The sequence below is a fragment of the Nyctibius grandis genome, chromosome 16 (genome assembly GCF_013368605.1).
Source record: "Nyctibius grandis isolate bNycGra1 chromosome 16, bNycGra1.pri, whole genome shotgun sequence".
NCBI lineage: Eukaryota > Metazoa > Chordata > Aves > Nyctibiiformes > Nyctibiidae > Nyctibius > Nyctibius grandis.
Window position 1 is genome coordinate 8,008,403 of NC_090673.1, and position 24,804 is coordinate 8,033,206.

At 64.4% G+C, this 24,804-nt stretch overlaps 1 protein-coding gene across 1 annotated transcript in view; it reads right to left on the reverse strand.

Moving 5' to 3' along the window:
• NIBAN2 (niban apoptosis regulator 2) overlaps positions 1-24,530 on the reverse strand; it is a 30,619-nt gene extending 6,089 nt beyond the window's left edge. The window contains exons 1-7 of the mRNA XM_068413975.1: positions 24,311-24,530; positions 8,381-8,511; positions 5,727-5,855; positions 5,500-5,605; positions 4,580-4,747; positions 665-780; positions 457-561 (exon numbers count right to left, since the gene is read on the reverse strand). Coding sequence (XP_068270076.1) covers positions 457-561; positions 665-780; positions 4,580-4,747; positions 5,500-5,605; positions 5,727-5,855; positions 8,381-8,511; positions 24,311-24,365 — 810 coding nt within the window. The 5' untranslated portion in view covers positions 24,366-24,530. The remainder of the gene's footprint in view (positions 1-456; positions 562-664; positions 781-4,579; positions 4,748-5,499; positions 5,606-5,726; positions 5,856-8,380; positions 8,512-24,310) is intronic.
• Between the last annotated feature and the right edge of the window lie 274 nt (positions 24,531-24,804).

The following is a 24,804-nucleotide window of genomic DNA, read 5'->3' on the forward strand; positions in this document are numbered from 1 at the left end:
CTGCTCCAGTGGCACATTATGAGCCTGGTGGTAATTATCTATCGGCTTTTAAGGGTTTACCAGGCGGTTTTGAAGAGCCCCCCGGTCTTTCGCGAGGGTTCGGCCTGGATTTAACCTGCGCTGCTCTAAAAATGGAGCAGCTAAATATAGCCAGGACGGGCTTCGCTCCAGGGCTGGGCTTCCTCCTGTTTGCTTCCCTCGCCCCAGGGAGGAGGCAGGGACGGGCAGGGCTGCTCGTGGGGACACAATGAGGAGCTTTAAAAAGTCACAGTGGAGAATAAAGACGGCTTCTTTGGCGGGGGGATGCTGGGAGAGGGGGTGGCACGAAGGGTGGCACTGGCCCTGACAGGCAGGAAAGCCGGTGGGCACCGAGCCTGGCGGGGATGGGAGGTGGCAGAATGGTCCCCAAAGCAGGGGGAGGGCAGGTGGTGGTGACCCCCCCCAGCAGCCCCACACCTGGATCCAGGTCCGCTGGCGCTCTTGAGCCTTGCCCTTCAGCCGGGGGCTGATGGTGGTCCTCAGCTCGGGGAGCAGCTCCTCCATCACCAGGTTGCTCAGGACCTGCGAAGGCACGAGGCTTTGGGGACCCTGCTCAGCACAAGGCTTTGGGGACCCTGCTCAGCCCATCCCCACGCCAGCCCTGGGAGGGGGGGCAGCTCCTCACCTGGGTTTCGTTGCCGCACAGCATGTCCCAGGTGCCATACTGCTCCTTCGACTGGCGGTACATGCGGACGGCGTCCGTGAAGGCTGGAGCCTCCACCTTGGAGTCCTCGGAGATCCCTGGGGAGGGCACGGCAGGGGGGGGAACGAGTGAGCAGCCCGTCATGGGAAGTGAGGAGCAGCCCAGCTGCAGCACCCCAGCCCATCTTTGCAGGGGGTCCCTCGCATCCCCCACATCCCCGGACCCACACCAAGAGCCCAGGGCTGTCACTGGGACTGGGGGATCCCATCCCAAGCCCCTGTCTCTAACTGGGTGGGGGGGCAGCAGTCTCCCAGACACACCAGTGCTTGGGGGGCTCCCACTCTGTCTGCAGACTGATCCCCTCCAGAGCTGGACCAAGGGCAGGGAGGCACCCAGGAGCAGGGGCTCACTGAGTCCCGGGGTGCCCCTGCACCATCGGGGTCACTGAGCCCCCCCATCCTGCTGAGGCAGCAGGAGCTGGGGGGGGGACAGCAAGCCCCGGCGGTGTATGGGGACCCGGGGGTTCAGTGAGCCCCGACAGCACGGCAGGAGCAGGGGGCAGCAGGATGGGGGGCTCAGCAAGCCCCGGTGGCGCATGGGGACCCGCGGGCTCAGCAAGCCCTGATGGCACAGCTGGGGCTCGGCAGGATGGGGGGGCTCAGTGAACCCCGATGCACGGGGACCCGGGGGCTCTGCAAGCCCTAAAGGCACGTCGGGAGCAGCAGGATGGGGGGGCTCAGCAGGCCCCCACGGTACATGGGGCCCCAGGGGCTCGGGGAGCCCCAGAGGCAGGGCAGGAGCAGGGGCTCCCCGGTATGGGGGGGGCAGCGAGCCCACCAGCACCGCAGGACGGGGCAGCCAGGGGGGCTGGAGGAAGGGGGGCCCTGCAGGGAGCAGCACAGCCCGCGAGGAAAGGGACAGCGGCAGAGAGGCGTCGGGGCTGAGCCAGCCCCGCGGGATGAAGACGGGGCTCTGGCCAGGGTGGGTGCCCTGAGAGGTCCCTGCCGTGTCGCTGCAGCAGTGCCACCAGCACGAGGGGGGCTCGGACACCCCCCCCCCACCCTCCCGCAGCACCCATGAGGAGCAGGGGCAGGGTGCTGGGAGCCCATGGCCACGTGCCAGGAGGAGATGGGGGCAGCGGACAGGCAGGACAGCCTGGAGCCTGCTGGCACATGTCCCACATGTGTCCCACAATGTCCCTGCCCCGTCCCAGCCCCTCCGGCTGCAGAGGGACCTGCGAGAGTGAACCCCCTCCCAGCACCCCAGCACCCCAACTCCCCAAGCCCAGACCTCTGACAGGAGGGAGGTGGGATGGGGTCGAGCCCAGGGTGGCTGGTGGTGGCTGTGCCCCACGGCAAAGGTCCCCTGGCAGAGCCACCCCGCTCCCGGAGAGCAGCCCCGCCGCGATGGCAGCGGAGGGCCACGGCACAGCCCCCAACCCCCCAGAAGGGACAGCCCTGGGTAGCGAGTGGATCTTTTCCAACGCACACAGCTTTCTCTAAGATGATTACATGTCACTCCAAGCCTAAGCAGCTTTTCCTAAGGGTCAGATTAACATACAGGGGGAAAAAAAATGCTGAGAAAGTGAAGTCTGACCCTTTCTCAGCGCTCGGCGGGCGCCAGAGCAGGGCTGAGCTCTCGGGTTCGGTGCTTCTCCATCCCTGGCTCCGTGCAGCTCAGCATCACCTCTCGGGTGGGACAGCCTGGCCCAGGCTCCCGTCCCCTGCCAGAGCTGCTGCGGCCAAACCTCAGCCTCCAAACCACGCAGAGAGCGGGGCAGGATTCGGCCCCCGAGGAGCCTGATCTGCCCCACCAGGGTCACTGGGGGGGGACAGTGGGGTCTGGCTGCGGGGACCCATCCCCAGCCCTGCGCCCTGCCCGGGGACAAGCAGACAGGGCTGGTTGCAAGAAGCCACCGTGCCATTTCACAGGGCAAATTTAATGAGTTTGCTTCATTAATATACAGCCAATTAAGCACTGATCTGAGCTCGCCTTGTCGGGGATGGGAAGCAACCCCCCAAGCCTGGTCCCTGTCCTGGAGAGGGTCCCAGGGTGACGCTGCACTGCGGGACGGCAGCACCCGACACCGCAGAGCGATGCTGCACCTCGACTTCTTCAAACCCCACCCCACTCATGGCACAGGATGATCTTTTGCCGGGGGAACGGTGCTGAAGCAGAAATACGAGTTTGAAGCTGCTTTTTGCACAAAACAGAGCAGAACAAGGGGCGAGGGCCAGCGGGGTGGGCACTGCTCCAGCCCCGCATGCCACCACACAGGGCAAGGGCACCCAGGCTCCGGGGAAACGGGGCTGGACACTCCCGCGTGAGGAATGATGCTGCACAGCCCGGTCCTTACACAAGAGCTGGTGTTACAAAAACAGAGGCTTGAAAAGGGAGGTGAAAATTCCCACACTGATCACAACTGGAGCCAGAAACAGCCTCTAATTTAGGGGGAAAAAAACCCCAAAAATAAATAAATTGCTCGACAACAACAAAAGAGCTTTCATGGAATGTGAAACAGTATCTGGGACCTCGCAGGAGCAGTGAGGGGCAGGACTGGTGCTTGGGAGGGAAGAACCATCTCGCAGAGAAATCCAGGCTGGAGAAATGCCGAAACCCACCGGCACAGAGCCCCTGCGCCACTGCCCACCCTGGGAGGGTCTGTTTTCATCATGTGCTGAGGAGGAGGAGGAGAGGGAGGAAAGGATTTCATGGCACAGCCTTGGCTGGCAGCGGGGATGGTAGGGGGGCTCACACCTCTCCTCTCTCCCGCAGCAGCACCCAGCAGCCGAGGGGGGAATTAAAGATAAATAAATTGCTTTTTTTTGTTAGTAGGAGAGATCAGTTCCTCTTGTATCAGGAGCTGGTTTTGCTCACAGTGGGTTTTGCACCCATCTTTGTGGGTCCAGCCAGCAAGCAGGGGGGTCCTGGGGTGCTGAAGGCAGCAATGATGCTGCGGCAGCATCCCGGGGGGGGGTGAGCACCTAATCCCTGCTGAGACCCAGGCTCTGGATCCAACCCCACTGCTCTGCCCCCTAAACAGCAGCTCTGGCAAAATCGGGGCTGCACGGAGCTCCCAGGAGTGAAAGAAGCACTGAAAAAATAAGCAGCATCGCTCTTTGCCCACTAAAAGACGCAATTTTGAGCAGGTTTCAGCACTGGCACCTCCTTCCCCAGGAAACTCCTCACTGTCCCAGGCACCGCCAGGCCCTGGGTCCCAGCCACAGCCCACGGCCAAGCAGGGAAAGCGTCTTCTCCTGCCAGAGCATCGCTGATGCCGGAGCAGGTCCTGCCTCCGCCGCGGCCCCTCGCAGCCCTGCACCCCTCTGCCCCCAGCCCCGGCTGCCCTCGCTCGCTGGAGCCCAGACGGTGCTGGTGGGGGCGGGGAGCAGGATGGTGGGGCTTTGATGACTTTAATGACCAAATATTTTCTAGCTCAGGGTGGAAAATAGGCATCAGGGCATCTCTTGAGCTAGGCTCCATGCTGGCTCCTGCAAATGCTGCCTACCCTGGTGCCCACATCGCGTTCCTTATGGGCAGCGGGATGAAGCCGGGCACAGGGATGCCCTGGGGGGCTGGATCCGTCCCGCTCCCCACCCTCGCTCAGAGAGAGGATGAAACACTCAATGATGCTCAACAACTCCCAGCCAGTTCCTCCTCTTGACCTCCAAATGGCCCAAAACCCAACCCAAAACGACCTCCAAGTGGCCCCAAATCACCTCCAAAGGGCCCAAAACCCAACCCAAAACGACCTCCAAGTGGCCCTAAATCACCTCCAAATGGCCCAAAACCCAACCCAACCACCGCAGGGTCCCCAAAACCCTCTCTGGAGCAGGAGGATGATGCTTTCCCCACCCCGGACCCCCCGTGTCACCCCCCCACCCCAGCATCGCTCACCGTTGTTGCAGTGCCGTACGCAGTCCTGGAAAACCGCCCGCCACTTCTCCTGCTCCTTGCCCGTCATCACGCAGAAGTAATAGTGCCGGGCGTAGGGGTGCCAGAGGATGAGGGGGAAATCCGTGGGGCACTTCAAGATGGGGGAGTGCCCTGATTTGGGCGTCACGCCTGCGGAGGGGAGGAGGATGCTTTGAGGAGTAGACGAGGGATGGGGATGCTGCAGGGCTGGGGGTGTCCCATCTGCCCCAGCATTTGGGGCTACCAAATGTTCTACCAAAAACATGAGGCAAAAAAAGTGCAAAAGGTGTGAAACCCTCCCCAGGGCTCCAGGTCTGACCCCGCTGCCATCGTGCACATGTCCTGACCCGGCAAAGGGCTCTCTGCCCTACACGAGGTGTTTCAGCAGCTCCTGCCTTGGCTCCCTGGGGCTGCTCTGGCCTTTAGGGACCCAAGGCAGGAGGACGGTGAGCAGGGTGGTGGCCGGTCCTCCTGGGGGTCTGGATGGAGGTGTGGGAGCTGCTGCCTTCGCCCAGCGCCCCTGGGAAAGGGAGGTGGCAGCAGCTCGGGGCAGCTCTCATGGAGCCACAGACACATTTTCCTTCCTTCCTCGGTGGCTGCGGCAGGACCCAAGCAGCAGAGACCTCACACTGCACCCTACACCCCATGGGGGGAACATGGCTGTTCTCCTTCCCTACAGCCCCACACCGAAGGTCCCCAGGGATGTTACACCCCAAAACCACCTCTTCCAGAAGGTCCACGGGGATGCTACACCCCAAAACCACCTCTTCCAGAAGGTCCACAGGGATGCCTACATCCCAAAATCACCCCTTCCCAAAGGTCCCCAAGAGATGCCCAGCAGCATCAGGGTGCAGGGGACCCCCAGCATCGCTCCTCACCCCGCAGCCACCAGGAGCACTCACCAGGCAGGCTGCTGTTCACCAGCTCCAGGTACTGGTCCACGGAGGTGAGGATCTTGTAGCCAGCGCTGTTGACCAGCACACGGGGCGGCAGCTCCCGCTCATAGGCCTGAGCAGAAAAAGATGGTCATGGATGATGGGGAGCACGGCCACGCCACCGCAGCGATGGGATGTCCCCCTTTGGAGCTGTGCCCACCACAGACGGGCGAAAGGGTGATGATGCCCCTCACCAGTTTGTTCTCGTAGAGGACCAAGCCGTAGTTGTGTGGGACCACGCAGAAGCGGTTCCTCCACTTCTTGTTCTCCTCAATGTATTGGAAGAGGTTGCCCGAGTAGATGACATGGTCCTCCAGCGGGACCTGCGGGGAGGAGACACGCGGTGGGTGACATGGGGAGGGCAGGGAGGGGGGCAGCTGAGTACCCCTCCATCCCACGGCCACAGCCTGGCACGGGGAGCTCAGCAAGGTCCATTCGTGGTGGTTTGGGTGGGGTTTTCTGTGCTAGGGCCATGATGAGGGTCTCCAAGGTCACCACTGGATTATCTCCTATAGCATTGCAAATTTTGGTGCCTGAATAGGTGTGTCTGGGTGACAACTTTGAGCGGTACCACCTGCACAGCCCTAGAAAACCTCAGAGGGGCTGCTCATACAGCAGCAGTCGCACGTGGTAGTGTTCACCATGGTGGTGGTCACACCTCTGTCCCCGGCATCTCGTTCCTGGGAGACAGACCAAGTTCAGCTGAGACACATGAGCTCCCTTGGCCGAGCAGCAGGTTGGAGCAGAGCCCTCCAGCAGCTCTTCCCAACCTCAGCCACTGATTTCCCCGGCGTGGGACAGGCAGGAGCATGTGTGGCACTGCTCGGTAGTGGCCATCACCCAGAAGGTGCTGCCAGGGTGCGGGTCAGAGGCAAGCTGCAGACAGCAGGAACCAAGCCCTGCCCTAGCACGGTCTCCTGATGGGATATGGAAGAGGAGAAGAAAGAAGCCACCCCGTAGAGCCCAGTACCAGGTGATGCTGAAATGCTCTGGACTTCAGGGAGGACCAGCGCCAGGAAGAGGCTGCGGACATCCCACGCCCCCGAGTCCCTGGCTGAGCAGCCCCTCGCCAGCTCGCCAGCACCTTCTGGCCCGCACGCCGGCAGCGTTTACGCCATCCCAAACACGGGCTGCCTCAGCGAGCCAAGAATTTCTCCCAAGAATTTTTATGATCCCGGGAACATAAACAAGAGCCAAGAGCTCTCGTGAGGGCGGGAGCATGCGGCGGCCGCCTCTCCTCCCATGGCCACCCACCATCCACCACGGTGGCCACCAGGAGGGACCAACCAGGGCTTGGGTCCCACCAGGACCCTTCTGCAGGACCTTTCCCTCTCCTCTCCCTGCTCTGTCCACCTCCTGGTTCACAGGAACCCTGTTGCCTTCTCCAAGCTCCCCACCACTCCCCAACCCCACACGCCCTTGGGTGGTGGGGAGCTCTGAGAGCAGCTTGGCTCTGCGAACAGGCTGACAGCACCTCGCTGCTCCTTCCTGCTTTCCAAAGGCCTTGGAAGGGGGAGAAGAAACCACGAAGCAAGGCCTGCAGGGCTGGGGGACAGCGGGAGGGACGAGAGCCCAAACCCCAAGGCCACCAGCAGGGATGGGGACAGGAAGGTGATGTTGGCTCTGGGAGTCCCCATCAGCATCTCACCGGGGTGGCTCAGCCGAGGAGAACCAGCCCCTATAAACTTGCTGCGAAGCCGCTGATGAAGCCGTACGGAGCGGCTGCTAACGAGGTAAAACACAGGGTGAGCTCTGACACGGGCCCGGAGGACAGGGAGGACACTGCCCTGCGCCCTCCTGACACCCACAACGCTTGGGGAGCGCCAAGCCCAGCCAGAGGACATGCTCTCCCCAGCTCCTTGCAGAGCCACCCCACAGACCTGCAGGTCCCTGCGGGGTCCGGAGCCCCGGTACATCCCCTGGCAGGGGACATGGCGCAAGAGGAACGTCCTATTTATACGCTGGTGGTTTAAAAGACTCGTGCGGCGTCCCTGACCTCCCCGCCTCGCCGTCCCTCAGACATTCCTGGGCTGCTTGCTGGAACTTTTTAATGAAGCAACCAACCTTGGGACGGAGGTACATACCCCCCGGGGAGGCTGAAGGCATCTGCCAAACGGCGAGGAACCTGAGGGACGCCTTGCCAAGGATGCCGGGTGCCCAGCTCCCACCCAGGAACCTCCACACCTTTATTTTGCTCAACCCAGGCAGCTTTTAGAGGAGATGGAGCACGTCCAGGTGCCTGGGCACGGTGTCACCTTCATGGGTGGGCCAGGGAGGCAGCGCTGTGAGCCCCCAGGGCTTGAGTCTGATCTCACGGATGCCATCTCTAGATTCCTTACAAAAACACCCCTGTAAGCCCCAGACAAAAGCAGGAGCCCGTCCCCACGTGCAATCACACCTCCTCCTGCTTCCGAGGAGCACCCACAGGACAGCGGCCCCACCGACACGGCCGGGAGGAACCCCAAACCCCGTGGATCTGCCTTCGGAGGCGGGAGGGCAGGATCCGTCCCCGGGTGCTGGAGCCGCAGGCAACGAGCCTCCCGGGGGGGATGCGTGGGGTCCTGGGTGCCATCATCCCCGGGGGCTGCAGCCAAAAGCCAGCCTTGCCTCCGCTCGCTGGGTGGGCTCATTGCATGGGACGGGATAAAAAACCCCCCTGGGGGGCCCCACGTGCTGCACGGACGGTGCCCGACACCACGGGGATGGGCTGGAGCAGGGGCACGGGGGCTACATCCCACCCCAGCAGGGCGGAACGGGGAGAGGGGCTGTGCCCGGGCGTTGGGGAGGATGTTGGCCCGTGCTCGCTGGGCTTGGGGACGGAGCCCCCCGCGCAGAGCCGGGCTCTTACCTTGCGGTGCAGCAGCTGGGCCTGCGGCCCCCCGTTGCCCTCGATCTCGTAGCGGACGCTGCTGAAGAGCGCGACGCCGAACTGCTCCTGGTAGCACCGGCAGAACTCCCCCAGCACCTTCCCCGTCCTCTCTGAGGGGAGAGCAGAGCCGCGTTAGGCAGGGCCTGGGGCAGAGGGTCTCCTCGCCCCCAGCTCGGACACCGGCCCCCCGCCCTCCCCACCCACCCCCCAGCTCCCGTCGGAGCAGGGTTTGGTGCGGGGCCACAGCTGAGCCCTCTGCCCCATCCAGCCCAGGGACTGATTTGGGGTCAGGACGATCTTTTTTTGGCCTTTCACGTTAATGCCAAGGATTCCTCCCCCCAGCAGGAAATTCCTGACATTAAGCTGATTCCGGCGATGCTGACGGCTCCCGGCCCCACTCCGACCGCCTCGGCCAGCTGAGACTGGGGGGCAAACCCCCACCTCGGCCCCAAGCACCACTCACCCCCCCGACCCCGCTGTGCCCCATACGGGCCATCCCACAGAGGGGCCGGGCGGCTCCGGGCGCCGCAGCCAGCGATGCTGGGGGCCATGCACGCAGCGGGGAGGCTCGGAGGGGAAAGGCCCCCACCACGCTCCCCATGTCACCCCGCCGTGCGAGGCAGGGACCCCCACTGGGACCCCCACCAGGACCCCCACCAGGACCCCTGCCTCCAGGTCGGGGTGAGCCCGAGGTGCTGGGAGAGCCTGAGCTGCCCAGTGCCCCCCCTGCACCCCACACCAGAGCACATCCCCTCCATCCTGCAGGCAGCCCTGAGGCAGCACACCATCCCCCGTCCACGCACCCTGCCCCACACGCACCCTGTCCCACACAGACCCTGTCCCACACAGCACCCTGACCCACACGCACCCCATCCTACACAGCACCCCGTCCCATGCAGCACCCCGACCCACACACACCCCGTCCCACACACACCTCATCCCTCATGCACCCCAACTCACACAGCACCCTGACCCACATGCACTCTGTCCCACACGCACCCCATCCCACAGGCACCCCGTCCCACAGGCACCCCATCCCACACACACTCTGTCCCACACAGCACCCTGCCCCACACACACCCTGCCCTCTCCCCTCCCCACCCCAGCTCCACCCCATGTGGGGCTCCTACACCCATCCCAGGCCCAGGGACACAACCTCCCCGGAGCTGCCTTTGGCACACGGAGCCTCCACTTTGCATTTCACTCTCAACTTTGCCCCAGAGCTTGTGAAAAGGAAAGAATTTGAGTCGCCTCCAACTATTTCCGAGGGCTCAGCCCCTGACAGAGCGCTGGGGACAGGCGTGGGGAGGAACGACGCCATCCCTGCATCCCTGATGCTGGGGTACGAACCCAGCCAAACCAGACCCCGCGCCGGCCCCGGCACAGCTCGGCACAGCCCAGCTCTCCCGCAGCAGCTGCCCCGGAGCCATGCTCGCAGCCGAGCCGGCACGAAGGAGCACCTTGGCGCAGGGTGCTGCAAATCCCCGTGGGATGAGCAGCTCCGGAGGCAAACAGCACCCGAGGAGAGCGGCTGGGGGCAGATAAACCCACCCTGAGGAGATGCTGGCACTGCAAACACCACAGGCCAGGCTGAGAATCCCTTTAAATTTAAGCAATCCTTTTTTTTTTTTTCAGCAAAAAGAACGAGACGCCTGCTCGTCCCGGCAGAGAAATTCCTCACCCCCGATTTTGGCATTTTCTCCTGGAAAAGAGCGAGCTCCAGTGACGCCGCAACTGCCGGCTACCCAGCGGGCTGGCGTTGGCCGGGGCTCTGGGCAGCGATGCCGACAGCTGAGATGGAAAAGGACGTCTGGAGGTTTCGTTTCCTTTCAGTTCATGGGAAAAAATAAAAGAGCCCCCGGTCCGGCGAGACGGCTTAGTCACTCATTCTTCCCTGATTAATGACGGGGCCAATTAGGAGGTTTTAAGTAAACGGAAAAGCAAAAGTCGATTACTTGCTGACATTGAAACAAAAGATTTGCAGTCAAATACCGAAGGTGACTAAATGCCCCCCAGCCCGGCAAGCCCCTCCGGGGTGCAGAGGGGATGCTGGGTGGCCACTGATGCTCCCTGCCCAATGGCCCGCTGGCACTGGCCCTGGCTGCCCTCCCAGCCACCACGGAGGGAAGAGGAGGCAGGCAGGGACCCACGGTGGGGCCAGGAGGACGTAGCCAGCGGCGTGGCCAGGAGGTGACACAAGGTGACACCAGATCGGGCAAGACCTGGACCGCCGGTGGTGGCACAGCTGGGCTTTGCCTGAGAGCAGAGGGTGGGAAGCCCCCGCTGATGGTGCCAGTGGGTGCCCTGACCCCCCCCCCATGCCCATAGCACCCTGCATGGGGCTCAGCCACCCCCTGCCTCCTTCACCAGGCTGACAAAACCCCTCGGCAGCGCTGGGAGCCCCCGAGAGCATCATCCCCCGGCTGCTCAACCAGGGCCACCCACGAGCCACTGACCCTCCATGAGCCCCTTCAGCTGCCGGAGGGGTCTGGGGACAGGCAGCATCCCAGGGAGCCGTGTCCCCTGCCGCCTCCCAGCCCTACACCCGAGCTCCGTGGGATGCGGGAGGGATGGGGCTGGGCTGGCTCCCCCCAGCCACCGCCCGGGCCTGGGTGCGGGCTCAGACACCCACGCCGATGCGCTCCCTGAGCTGGCGGCACACCAGGGACCTGCCAGGGCGGTGCCGGGTGTCCCCAGCCACCTACAGACAGTGCTTTCCCACTGCTGCGGGGGCCACCACCCCGGTCCCTGTCACACCGAGCCCCGCACGCTGCGAATGGCACCGGGGGCTGCCGGGCCAGCGCAGGCTCTGGCACGTCCCCCTGGTCCCAGCAAGGCAGGGGGAAGTCACCAGCTCTGTGGTCACAGACAGGTGCCAGCTGCACCCACCAACGCTGGCGCCCGGCTCCGCGGGAGCCCCAGCGCCGGCACCTCTGATCACAGACTGCACCCGTCCCTCGGCCCCCGCGTCCCCCCTGCCCTCCCCATGACTAAGCTGCACGTGGCGGCTGCAGGCGGAGATAAAGGGGCTCTGCGGCAGCCGGCTGGGCACGGGGGGGGGCACGGGGAGGGCTCTGGGCACCTCAGCCACCAGGCAAACCCCGAGGTCAGGCTGGGCATGGGGCTGGGCGGGATGCTGCGAGCAAGGAGTAGGGTCCAGCTGTGCCACTTCACCTCTGCACCCCCAGCCACGCTCCAGCCCTCCCTGCCCAGTCCCCAGGGACCCTCACATCTCCCCATCACCCGCCACCACGGGCACAGCAGGGTAAGCAGCTCCTGCGGGGACACCCTGGCACGGCCACGGAACAGGCAGCACAGGTTTGCCCCTGTCCCGGCTGATGCTTGTCTGGGCGAAACCAGCCCAGGGAGAGACAGCTCCTGCTCCTGCCCACCCCCGCGACCGGTCGTGCCACCACAGCCCAAAGCAGCGCCAGCACCATGGCACAGCCCCGGCACAGCCGGTGCCACCGGCGATGCGGGTTGCACCCCCAAAGGCACACGCAGCCCTTGTGTACCAAGAGGTCACGGCCCGGCCAGAGCAGCCCTGGTCTGGTTTTAGTCCCTTTGAAGCGGGGCAGGAGGTGGATCTCACCCTCAGAAGGGCTCCAAAAGCCACGACAAGCTGCTCAAGCTGGTCCAGCAGCCTGGGCTGGCTGCGTCCTGCCCTTGGAAGCATCTCCAGCCCCAGCAGCAGCCCGACACACGCACAGACCGAGGCAGAAGCTCTTATCCTGACCTCCCACTTGACCAGGGCCAGCCCCAGCTCCGGCATCTCTTAGAGTAAAGCCAAGGGGGAAAAAAAACGAGCCATGAGCTCCAGGTCTAGCCCAGAGACCCTATTGCCCGGAGACCAGCATGGACAGCTTGGCCGTATCCCTCCCTCCAGCTGCCTGCAGCTCGTTTCACCGCGGTGGGGAGACCGGGGCTCCACACACCCCACCCTGGCAGCCCCCGGCTCGCACAGAGCCCCGGTAGCACGAGCTCATTTTCCTCATTACCCGCAAAATCATGTGAAAATGAGAGTGACGCTTTAAATAGCCGCGGCCGCAGAGTCAGCAGGGCTGGCAGCGCGGCGCTCAGAGCCCGCACGGTTTGCTTGGCCCCCACCCAACCACGATGCCCTTCTCGCTCGCCGAGCATGGAGGAGGAGAGGACACATCCGTGACCTGTGGAGGTACCTGCAGGACTGGGGCTGCCGCAGCATCACAGCACGGCCCAGGTGGGACAGAGCCGGCAGGGACAGGGATGTGGCTCAGCCCGGGGGGCTCCCTGGGGTGGGGACCAGCACTGGGCTGAGCTGCACGCTGCCGGGCGGGCTCCGCTGGGGATGCTGGGCAAAGCTGCTCTTCGGATGAGCATCCCCCGTGCCCCTTCAATGACACCCGACAAGCTGAGGTTGGAGATGTCCTGTCCCCTTCCCTGGTGTGGCAGGATCTTGGGTGGGCAGCAAAGGGTTAAAGCTTAAGGGGGAAAGGCGGGGGGGGTGCCCTGCTCCTCTGCACCCAAAACAGGCTTCACCCCAAGGTCCTGCAGCTGTGCCTTTGGGGACACAGAGCTGCCTCCTGCGCCCTGGCTTCCCCAGGCTGGCCCCCAGGGCATGGCTACCATGGTCATGGCCCCCCCGAGGGACAGGGAGCGGGGGCACAGGGTGCTCTGCGGTGGGGCTGCCCATGGCCAAAGCAGCACGTGGATCCATGCACACCCATCGCACACAAACACGTGGGGGCAATCCCAAGCACAAACACAGGCTGGGCGGAGAATGGATGGAGAGCAGCCCTGAGGAGAAGGACTTGGGGTGATGGGTGACGAGAAGCTCACCATGAGCCAGCAACGTGCGCTGGCAGCCCAGAAAGCCAACTGTGTCCTGGGCTGCATCCCCAGCAGCGTGGCCAGCAGGGCGAGGGAGGGGATTCTGCCCCTCTGCTCCGCTCTCGTGAGACCCCCCCTGCAGTGCTGCGTCCAGCTCTGGGGCCCCCAACACAAGAAAGACAAGAACCTGTTGGAGCGGGTCCAGAGGAGGCCATGGAAATGGTCCAAGAGTTGGAGCACCTCTGCTCTGAAGTCAGGCTGAGAGAGTTAGGGCTCTTCAGCCTGGAGAAGAGAAGGCTCCAGGGAGACCTTCTAGCACCTTCCAGTACCTGAAGGGGCTACAGGAAAGCTGGAGAGGGGCTTTTTACAAGGGCATGGAGTGACAGGACGAGGGGGAACAGTTTTAAACTGAAAGAGGGGAGACTGAGATGAGATCTGAGGAAGAAATTCTTTGCTGTGAGGGTGGTGAGACCCTGGCCCAGGTTGCCCAGAGAAGCTGTGGCTGCCCCCTCCCTGGCAGTGTTCAAGGCCAGGTTGGATGGGGCTTGGAGCAACCTGGTCTGGTGGAAGGTGTCCCTGACTGTGGCAGGGGGGTTGGAACCAGATGGTCTTTAAGGTCCCTTCCAAACCAGTCTGTGATTCTGTGCACACACAAACACGCACACCCACGTGCCCACACCCTTGCACACACATGCACACACTCATGCACAGACATGCACACCCATGTGCACACCCACATGCCCATACACACCCCTGCACACCCCTGCACATCCACACGCACACACGTGCCCACACATGCCCCTGCACACCCCTGCACACACACACCCCCCAGGGAGGCTGGAAGCCACCGTCTCACAAACCCGAGCAGGAACAGTCACCCACAGCCTCCCTGCAGCCCACATCCCCTTTTGCAAGCCCAAAGCCCCACGTCCCTCACACCAGACACACCCTCCAAGACTGTGTCATCCCTCCGCTGCCACTGAAATGTGCTTAGGGTGGGGGGTGAGGGTGTCTTTGACATCCCAACCTGCCCCAGGAGCTCCCCTGGGAGCCCCCCTGGGTTTACAGAGCTGGGATGAGTGGGAGCAGGAGCAGCAGAGGGGAGCAGGGTGCCCGAGCCCTTGTGGGATGCCACAGGGATGCCTCACCGGAGGTTGGGAATTTTCCCCTCTGGTCCAGAAAAAAAATAAGAAAAAAAAAAAAAAAAACAAATAAAAAAAAAGGACACAAAAGCTCATTGAAGCAGAGCCCCCGGGACAGCTGAGCCGTGGCCCCCGCGCTCGTGACGAAACCTCGCCTGGCTCATTTCCCCCAGCCCCCACGGGACAGCCTGACTCAGCGGGGCCGCAGGAAAGCCCCAGCTCCCCCAGCTCCCCGGGCCTCCTTGCAGGCGTCCCCTGTCCCCTCACTGCCGCCTCAGCAAGGGGCTGAGGGCACGGGGAGGTGTTTGCAGAGCGATGGAGGAGCGGGCACCGGGGGGGCCGTGCCATCGTGTCCCTTTGCTGAGTGTCTGCACCCCAGGGAAGGTCCCTCTGCCATGGTGGCCCGTAGGACATCCCGCTGGCAGGGGACCTGTGAGCGGCGTGTGCTGGCCCGGCCAGGCTTGCCAAGGCTGCCGGGGAAGGAGTTAATCACTAATTTAGCCAGTAAATGATTAGCTAGCGTGGGCGGGTTGCTGGGGGCAGTGCGGGCTCCAGGAGCCCCAGAACCGGTGGCACTGACAGGGACATCCCTGGGCTGGCACACGGTGCCACCAGCGCAGCCAGCTCACACCCCAGGGGGCGAGAATGGATGGAAGCTGATTTCCACCCACATAAAGGCAGCAAAACCCAAAGGGCCCCTCCTCACCCAGACACGGGCACAGGCAGGGGTGCCGGTGCCAGACTGCCAGACAGCCCCACAGCATCCCCAGTTGTCCCCAGTGTGCCGGGGAGCGGCCACCTGGCCAGAGGTTCCCGTACCCAATGTGCAAGGGTGGTAGTGGAGCTGCTGGTGTCCTGCCCGTGCTGGGCTGGCGGGAGGGGAGCCAGGGAGGAAGGGCAGCACACGCTGCCCAGAAAGTCACCCAAGCGCCAACTGTCCCACGCTGACCCCCTGTCTCCACCCTGCCCCTCGCATCCCATTCTTGGGCTGCTCCAGTTCTTCCCAGTGGCCTGGGAGGACAATTTGGGTGGCTTTTCCAGCGAGGGAAAAAGGGGACAAGGCCACCACTGGGAGACTGATGCCACCGGCTGGGCAAAGGGTGCCCAGGTCATCCCCCGCAGTGGGGCTGCTTCAGTGATCCCGCACCACTATCTGTCTGAATGTGCCCGGGGGGGTTTGCTCTGCAGTGACAGCCAGCAGAAGGGACATTGCTGGAGGTGCCACCATCAATGGGGCACTGACAGGGCACTGAGAGGAGCCGAGAGCCACTCCACTTCTCTGCCTGAAGCCAGGCGAGCATCCCGCAGCACCGACGGGTGCACCCAAAGGGTTAAGCCCCAGCCCGCAGTTTAGGGTTTCGGGAATTTGAGTCTGAGTTCATTTCCACCCAGAAACACAAAGTCCTTCATACGGGCCTGACTCAGCCTGGCTGAGCACCCCCTGGGCACCCCCCGGGGCCCAGCACAGGCTCCCAGGGCGATGCCGGGGCAGTTGGGCACCAGCTCCCCACCCGGGCGGACACAGGGGCAGAAAAGGGGCTGAAGGAGGGTTTGTTCCCGACAACAGCACAACCTGGGGGCTGACCTGGTAGCGCTTCATATTTTCCCCTCATACAGACCAGGAGAGACTGAAACAGGGAAAAACAACCTGGGAGGAGGCAAAGCAAAGTCCAGGGACAGTTTCCCCCCTTACCTCCCTGCACCCAAATGCACCTTTCACACAAACACACCCAAAACCAACCTGGGGCGTCTCCACCATTGGGATTTAGACTGAGTTTATCTTGAGAGCGGGGGCTGCTCCCGGTGCCTGCCCCAGCACATCCAGGGTGCTCAGCACCAGGGTGCCGGCAGGATGGGGGCTGCTGCCTGCCCCCAGCACCGCTCCCAAACCCACCGGGAACATTTCCAGCTCCAGCTCAGCTCGGAGGCACGGCCCGGGTGGGAAGGGGCCGCATCCTGCCGCCCCCTCGCAGCCCTCTGACTCACGGCTCTGCGGGGAACGGGTGGGCAGGACAGGGCTGAGCAGCAGGAAGGGATGAGGCAGCGGAGCCTCGGAGGAGAAACCAGCTGGGCCCAGGCCTGAACCGGTTCGTCCTCTCCCGCCCGGCCTTTGCCACGCACGGCTCTGCCCTCCATGAGTCAGAAGCGCCCGCAGTGCCAGCGCGGGGCTGGGGCACCCGGCGGGGACACGGCGCTCTGCCCCGCTGTGCCTGTCCCCAGCGCCCCGCGGCACCCCCAGCCCACCTGCGTCCCCGGGGATGCTCCTGGGGATGTCCCCGGGGATGCTCCCGGGGGTCCGTCCCCACGGCGGCAGCACCCATCGTGTCTCCCAGCCCCGCGCCCAGCCCCGGCGGTTGCACAATGCTGTTCCCCTCCCAGCCCGGAGCAAACAAACCTGCCGGGGCCCAGCCGTGCCCGGCATGGCCTCACGAGGATCCGCAGCGGGCCACGGCACCCTCGGGGCCGAAAGCGAAGCAGCACGTTCAGCAGCGGCTCCTCAGCTGAGGAACAGCCAAAAAACCCTGCCAGGGCTCTTGGCCACGCTCCAGACACCCTTCACCACTGCTCCCAAATCCCAACCACGGAGCCGGACTCAGCCCCACTCCCACAGCTCGGGGCCGCATCCAGCCCAGCAGACTGGGATTAGCGTCCGGCTGCGAGGGATTAGGGCCCGGCTACGTGCCGGCGGGTGTTGTCCCACGGCGTGGATGCCGGTCCCCCGCTGCTCCCCCGGAACACGGCTGCTGCGGGGCTGCGGGCGAGGAATGTGCATGTGAACAATAAACAGCTGAACGTCTCCGGAGAAGCTGGTCAGGGCTGGACTGAGCCCAGCGCAAGATGTCTGCGCTGAACCTCCCTGCCCAAATAGCCCCTGAGGGATGGGGGCAGGAGGAGCCCCCCTGCCCACCCAGCCCTGCCTGACCCAGGCAAGACCCTCCTGCCCCGTCCCTTCCCCTGTCAGCAGCCGTGCCTTCAGGGGCGATGCTCCGAAGCCACGGGGCACAGGTGCCCACACACCCCAGCTGGGCTAAACCCACCCCGGCCCAAAGTGCCACCTGCCCGGCAGGCACAGGGACCAGGTTCGAGCCCACCAGAAGAGGTGACTGCACTCGTAGGACAGTCAGGATACATCCCACAGGCAGGGAGGTGGCTGTGGGGGGATGAAGCATCCCCACAGAGCAGTTTGGCTCAAGCTGGGTACCACCCCCAAACCCCACGCTGGTCCAGGACCTGCTGCCCTCATCCTGGCTGCAGTCACATCCCCCCACACGTCCCTTGTCCCCCAAGGTCCCACCAGCGCCTGGCCAGGCTGCAGAAGAACTGCCAGCCCTTTGGTGCTCACCCCACGGCAGGTACTGCCCTGCAGCAGGGTGGGACCCAGCATCATTGGGGGGCCCCAAGGCAAAGAGGCCAGATCAGCCTTGGGCATCTCCAGGTCTCTCATGCTCTGGGTGCTGAGGTCCTTGCTCCGGGATGTCCCAGTAAATCCTTCTGTGCTTGGGAGGGGATGAGCAGCCAGCCCCCTCATGCCCCCCTGTGCCCAGCCCCAGGGAGAGGAGCTGAACCTGGCACGCTCTCCCTCCACTGAGCTGGTCGGTGCCAGCGGGAAACCCAATCCCAGCACCACGGGAGGAGACCAAACAAACACTTCTATGTACATCCAAAAAAAAAAAAAACCACCAAGAGGTATTTGAACAAAACAGCCCCGAGCCTGTTGTGGGCTCTGCCTCAGGTTCTGCTGCTGGGGAGGTTCCTGTGCCCGCTCCTCTGCGAGGCCAGAGGGTCTCCCCCTGCCCCGCAGCACCTGTCCCACACCGTGCCCCCCACGCCTGCTTCCTCCACCCCACGGAGGGCAATGCCCCAGCCGAGGGTGGCCACAGGCTCAGTGTCTCCCATGGCTGAGGATGCTCCACAAGCACCACGGCCCCTGGTGAACCATGGGCACCCTGGGCTGGTGGGCACCTGCCCCGTAGGGCTAGTAGCCAGTGCCCAGCAGCACAGAGCATCACCAGCGTCTTCCTCGCTGTGGGAGGGCAGGCAGCAGCCAGCAGAGCAAAGTAGCTCCTAGGCAGAGGCAAGGCAGGGATGTCCCCAGTGTGGGGACATTCCCAAGGCAAGGCTCTGTCCTGGTCTCAGGCAATGCCCTGCATGTGTTGGGATCAGAGGCAGGGGCTCAGGATGAGCCACCACTGGTTTGGGTGCCTGGCAGCCCTGCTCTCCTGCCCCACGCAGCAGCACTGAGGTCACCCCCGCTTTGGGGCACGTCCGTTCACACAGGGAAACCCCCCCAAGGGGCATCATGCCCAGCACTGGGCAGAGCTGGCAGAGGGAAGGAGCCAGGGCAGGCGTCCCATGCCCCAGGAGCCACCAAGGTAGCAGGATGGGAGGGAGGTCCTGCCCCAGGTCCCCTGCCAGCTCCTGGGCAGGGCGTCCCATCCATCCCTGCTGCATGGGGACGCCCCATCCTGGGGACTCCCACAGCGGAGAGGTCTGAGCCCCAGAGCAGGGCAGGTCCCTGCTGGGAAGGGCAGGAGGGCACGGAGATGGGCACCGTGCTCTACCAGCCAGAGCGGGGACCCGCGCCGAGCACCACTGCCCTTTCCCTTTGAAAAGGGGGAAAAGGTGGAGTTTTTACTCCTTCCTCCCCCTCCGGTGCGGGCAGGCTGGGAGGAAATCTGCTCGCCCCGAGCGGCCCCGCTCTGCCCCTGCCTCCCCTTCGGCCCCGCTGGCCCCAGAGCTGGTGCGGGCACATCCAGGCACGGGGCGAGGCTCAGGGGCTGGGGACGGGGCACAGCGGCTGCTTGGGGACCCCACGGCCGGGCTCCGGGGACTGCAGCCCAAGGGCACAGTGACGCCTTCTGCAAACCGGGTGGTGGGACCAGCTGTGGGTCCTGTGGGGGCACAGCGGGTGCTCGCCTGCCTTCAAGCCTCGCCCCAGCGAGCTCCTGCGGATGAGCATCCCCGGATCCCTCCAAGCCCTTCTGCCTGCTGAAACGCTCCGAGAGGCGCGGGGTGCTGGCGGTGTGGGGGGCAAGAGCTCCATGCTGGAAGCAGACAGCTTTCTGGCTTCCCCCCACCTCCCCGCTTCTTGGGAGCAAGGGCAGGGCAGCGCCGGCTGGTTTGCAAAATAAAGCCTGGCCACAGGATGCCCTAAGAGGGATGGAAATGGGACGGGTGAGTCCGACACCGCTCTTTCCCCACGGGCTGGGACCACGCTCCTGCCTGCACGGCCAGCTGTGGGGTCTGTCCACGGGACCCACCACCCATTGTCCCCCCATGTCCAGGGCTATCTGCACGCCTCACCCTGGGCCCTTTCAGTGGCTGTTTCGGTGGCTGTGCCCATGCCCACGTGGCACCTTTGCTGTTCCCAGCATGGGGCTGGACCAGCAGCGTCGTGGCTGCAGCAGAGCCATGGGCGGGAGCCATCGGCTTGTTGCAACCTGCTGTGGGGCTCAGGCAGAGGGACGGGAGCCCGTCGGTCCCCGGGAGGGTGTCAGGGGTGTGCCAAGAGGCACTGAGCCTCCCTGGGCTCAGAGCCAGCCTCTGCAGCAATCTGGGGGCAGGAGGGAGGCAACGGCTTGGGAAATCCCAGCCTTTGGCTGTGCTTCCCTTGCTGGGTCCCTGCAATGGGTTTAGGGGTGTCTGACACTGCAGGGGGGGGGTCCTGCTCTGCGGGGTGCTTTTCTCTCCCTGGGCTGACCCGAGGGCCCAAGGAGAGCTCTTGGGGGCAATGCCAGCTCTGCTCCTCCTGCTCCCAGGCAGAGCAGGGATGCCCTCTGTGCATGCCCCAGCTTGCTCAAGGCAAAGCCTTTAGACAAGCCCTTGCTGGGGGAGGCAGGGAAAGCCCCCCCGGGAGGGAAGGCAGGCTCTGCCCTGCGGCAGGGCACAGGCAGGGCTGGGAGGGCTCCCACCTCCTGCCCACGTGGGAAGGCCACCAGCAGGAGAGGCCCCCGCAGCCAGCACTGTCCCCTGCCCCGACACGCTGGCTCCCAGCGAGCCCTGTGCCCCGACACGACGGCTGCAGGTAAGCCCTGGCTTGCCAGAACCAGCCCTTCCCCGCTGGCAGGGAGCCCTGACATGCCAGGGGAGTTATTTATTTCACCATGAAAGAAGACACACACTTCGTTACCAGAAACCGCTCCACACCTCCAGCACCTTGCGGCACGGATCCCTCGGAGCCTCCCTGCATCGGTCCCCCCCACGTCAGGGTGAGGGGTTCAGCCTCAAGACCAACCCCGGAGCCCCCATCAGCCCCCGCCTCCCGCGCTGGCTGGAGCTGAGCTGCTGCCAAGGCTAGGAAATGAGTGTCACGCTGAAGTAAGCCACGGCAAACCTCTTCCCGCTGCCGGCAGCCTCCCCCCGCGGCACACCGCAGCCTTTCGGCGTTTGCTGGGCACCTGCGGACCCGACCCCGCTGCCCACCCCACGGCACCCAGCCCCCCGGCGGCATCGGGGACACGCAGCTGCCGGTGCCCGACAAGGCTCGCTGGAGCGGGAGGGCTGCGAGTCCGGCACGAGGGGTGAGGCTCGGTGTCACCTCTGCCACCGCTGCGGAGGCCGCTGGCTGTAGAAGTCCCACCCCAAATTAACAGCTGGTTTATTCAGCAATTAACGGGCTGGCGACTCCCCGGAGATGCCAGAACAAGGTGTGAGCTCACAGGGACCCTCCCTGCGCTGCCGCCCACCTCCCCATCCCTCTGGCTCCTCCTGCACCCCTGGGCTCTCCCACACAGCGGGTGCCCGGGACCACCAGCCCCAGCTCCTGCCAGCCTGGGAGAAGGGGTCTGTGGGGCTGGGATGCACCAGGGAAGGAGTTATTCCAGCACGAGGGAGAAGCTTCATCCAGCCCCTTGCTGAGGGCACCTATTGCCCTGGACAGGAGGGGACACTGTGCAAAACCCCGGTGACATCTCAGCTTTCCTGAAAGCCCTGGCAGGACACCCCATGCCCGCCACCCTCGTGTCCCCAGGCGATGGGGCCCGTGTGCTGGGCATCCTTGCGCAAGGAGCGGGAGCCAGTCCCTGCTCCAACCCGTGGAGCAGGTCAGGAGCAACTCCCAACCCACATCTGGGAGGAAGAGGAGGAGGAGAAGGAGGAGGAGGGCAGCCGAGGGGTGTTGACAAACAAGCTGGGTGACTCAAGCCAAGATCATGTCCGCAGCAGGGCAGCAGAAGGAAGCGGTTACCAGCTGCCCCGTCACCAGTCGTAGAGACCCCAGAGAAAGGGAGGCAGGAGCAGGCAGCAGCGCCTGAAAACCACCCCGGTGTAAATCACACCCCCGGGCTGCCCTGTCGGCCCCAGCGCAGCGGAGCATCCCCGGCGCTGGCAGGGATGCTGCCCACACGCCTGCTCAGGCAGCAGGAGAGTGGTCCAGCCCCACCAGTGAGACGAAAGACCCTGGTCCTGAGCCACCAACACACAAGTCACACGTGTGTGGCTCGTGACCTCTGGGAGCCGTTGGCATCGGCCTCACCATAGCCACCGCCGCGTGGGTTGGGATGCGGCACGGGACCTTCGCAGCATGGCAGAGGTCCCGACGCAGAGGGGACCACGCCGCGCATGGCATGGGAAGGGTTTTTGCCACCTCCCTCCTGCCTTTAAGCCACCTGCAGTGCTCAGAGCTCTGCTCCCAGCACGGAGGAAGGATCGAGCCCCGGCTCTCACCATCTCCCCACAGCCCCAGGCCTTGCTGCGTGCCCAGCCAGCACAGCTCTGCCTGTGCGAGGGGGCTGCAGCCACGGGGAGCACTGCCAAGCCCAGAGCTCCCATCTCTGCTGTAATTAGGGGTCACATCAGCCTGGGCAGCTCCTCCAAACTCCCCAAAGTTGGGAAAAGTTGCTTGGAGAGGGGACGCATCCCTCACCGGGCACCGGCAGGAGCAGCGGCAGCGGCGAACAGGCTGAGCTAGGCAGGAAAACCCGGCGTTTTCCCCGCCACGTTGCTTTGCATGCCTGACAGCAAGTCGTGCCTTGCCTGTTGGGTTACGGCCCCTCCCAGCTCCGGGGGGTTTTCACCCAGCGAAGAGCCCGGGCGGAAAGCGGAGAGGTGCTTAGTGAACCCAGTGGGCTCCAGTCTCCCCCAGGGAGGTGTCCCAGTACAGGTGCAGGTCCCCCCTGCTCACCGCGAACCTTCAGAGCTGCAGCATGGCACAGGACATGGATCAGCCCTTATTATTATCTCCATAATCCTATTTCACAGGAATTCTATTTTCTCCATGAAAACTCATCTGCAGCTCCCAGCTCCCCTGAGCACGGGCTGAAACCCCCCCGGTGTAACAGCTCGGTCCCTGACAGGGTACAACCGTCCAGCCTGGCCTTGCAAACACCTCATTTCTGGCCCAGCAGATTCCTGCACAGGAAACCCAGCCAGGCTTTTCCTGGTTTATTCTTCAGGATGAAGATCACAGGGCTGGGACAGGGAGCTATGGGGAGCCAGTAAGTTACAGGGAGATTGGGGCTGTGCTTTGGACCCGAACGCGCTGTGGTGAGCAGCCGCGCGCAGACCCGAGCCGGGGCAGCCCCACGGATCCGACGCGTCGAGCTTTAACTACGCCACACGCAAACCCCACAGCGTGTTCCAAGCTCTCCTTCAAAGCTCGCAAACCTGCCAGCGTCCTGCCGAGCCGCATACCACGTAAGCATTCCTGCCAGGACACGGGGCCTGGCAAGGCGGACGGGCTCCAACGTACACCGTGAGACACCGAGTCCATGTGCCTGTACCGTGGCAGCTGTACCACGCTGCTCCATCAGTGCCGGACCCACAGAGGCTTTTTTCCCCAAAGCCCTTAGGAAAAAAGGACTTCAGAGCCACTCCTGTGGCTTTATGGTGGAGACGGAGCAAAGATAAGGCAGAGCCACCTCCAAAACCCCGGCGCTCCCCGAGCCCTTGAGCTCTCCGCAAGGCGCACGCGGTCCAGCACGAAGCCACGCTCCTCCGTGCCACCCCACTAGGTGCGGCTTCGCGGGGGGGTTGCTTAACCCGGCGGAGAGGAGGGTTTTTCAGCCTGGAGAGCTGAAACCGAAGCCGGAGCACGAAAGGGCTTGGAGGTCAAGTCCTGCCTGCTCGGGGAGCGAAGCTCGGGGAGTGACGCAAGGCAGCTCGGGGGGGGGGCACAGAACCCCGACGGAGGGGTGACCCCACTTACGGGGGTCAAGCATGTCACTGCAGGCACCAATTAGCAGCCCTGCCCCCCCAGCCACCGCCTCACACAAACCAGTGCCTGTACAGAAGCCATAATCCCACGGCCAGCGGTTCCCAGGCGGTGCTGGCCAGACATCCTGCGCCGGGGGCAGCCGGGCAGACACCCCGGGACGGGACAGGACGGCCGGGCTCTCAATAACCCCATTGTCACCCTTTCCCAGTCCCACAGTGGCGGGAGGGGGACACGACACACTGTTGTGTCCTGCCCACGCTGGGACAAGCCTGGGGCATCCCAGGGGTGCAGCCAGTCCCTCCCCCCACTCCAGCACCCTTGGGGGGGGCTTCCCTAGGGATCTCCCAGCACTGCTAAGGGGGAGAAAGTTCATACGTGGGCCCAGCCCCAGCAAAGCCCGTGTTGACAGTGGTTTCCCCGCACAGGACCCGGCTTGCCAGCATCTCTCCGGAGCCCAGCTCCCCCCCTTCCCTCCCGGGGAAGCTCAGCGCACCAACCCGCTCCGCGGAGCCAACACAAACACCCCCGGCACAACCCAGCCTTTCATTTGGGAGGCAGACAGGCACCTCGGGGGCCCTCCCCGGGCTGTGCCCAGCCAAGGGGACAGGCAAAAACACGGGGAAACTGCAACGTGGTGGGAAGAGGGGGAAAAAAAGTTGTTTAAAGTCCGGGAGAGAGAGGAAGAGCAGGCGGGGGGGGGGGGTCCTGGGAACACGGGGAAGGGGGGAGTGTCCCCCCACCCGGATTGAAGAGAGGGATGGGGAGAGCCCGGCTGGGATAAGGGGCAGCGCGGTGGGAGCTCACCCGCGATGTGCTGGCGGCGACCCTCGTCCAGGTGCGTGGAGACCACATCTCCCATGGCGAGAGGAGCCGGGCCGGGCCGGGCGGGCGGCGGCAGGAGGAGCGGCAGGAGGAGGAGGAGGGGGAGAAGGAGGAGGAGAAGGAGGAAGGCAGCGCCCGGGGAGGGCAGGCAGCGCGGCGCCCCACGGCAGCCCCTGCTCCGCCGGCCCCCCCGGCCACTCCCCCCGCACCGCCCCGCTCCGGCACCCGCCTCTGTGTGTGCGTGCGTGTGTGTGAGTCCCCTCCTCCTCCTTGTAATTAGCAGCTCTAATTTGCTCGCTGGGGGATGGGGGAGGCTCAAGGGAGCGGTCGTGCCGCCCCCCCCCACCGTTAAGCGCCCCAGCCCGGTGTAAAGCCCCGCACGGCACCGCCGTGCCCCCTCCCCGCACACGCTGCGGGACCCCCGCGGCTCCCGGCGAACCAGCCCCGCCGTGGCACCGGCCTCCTCCGCTCCCGAC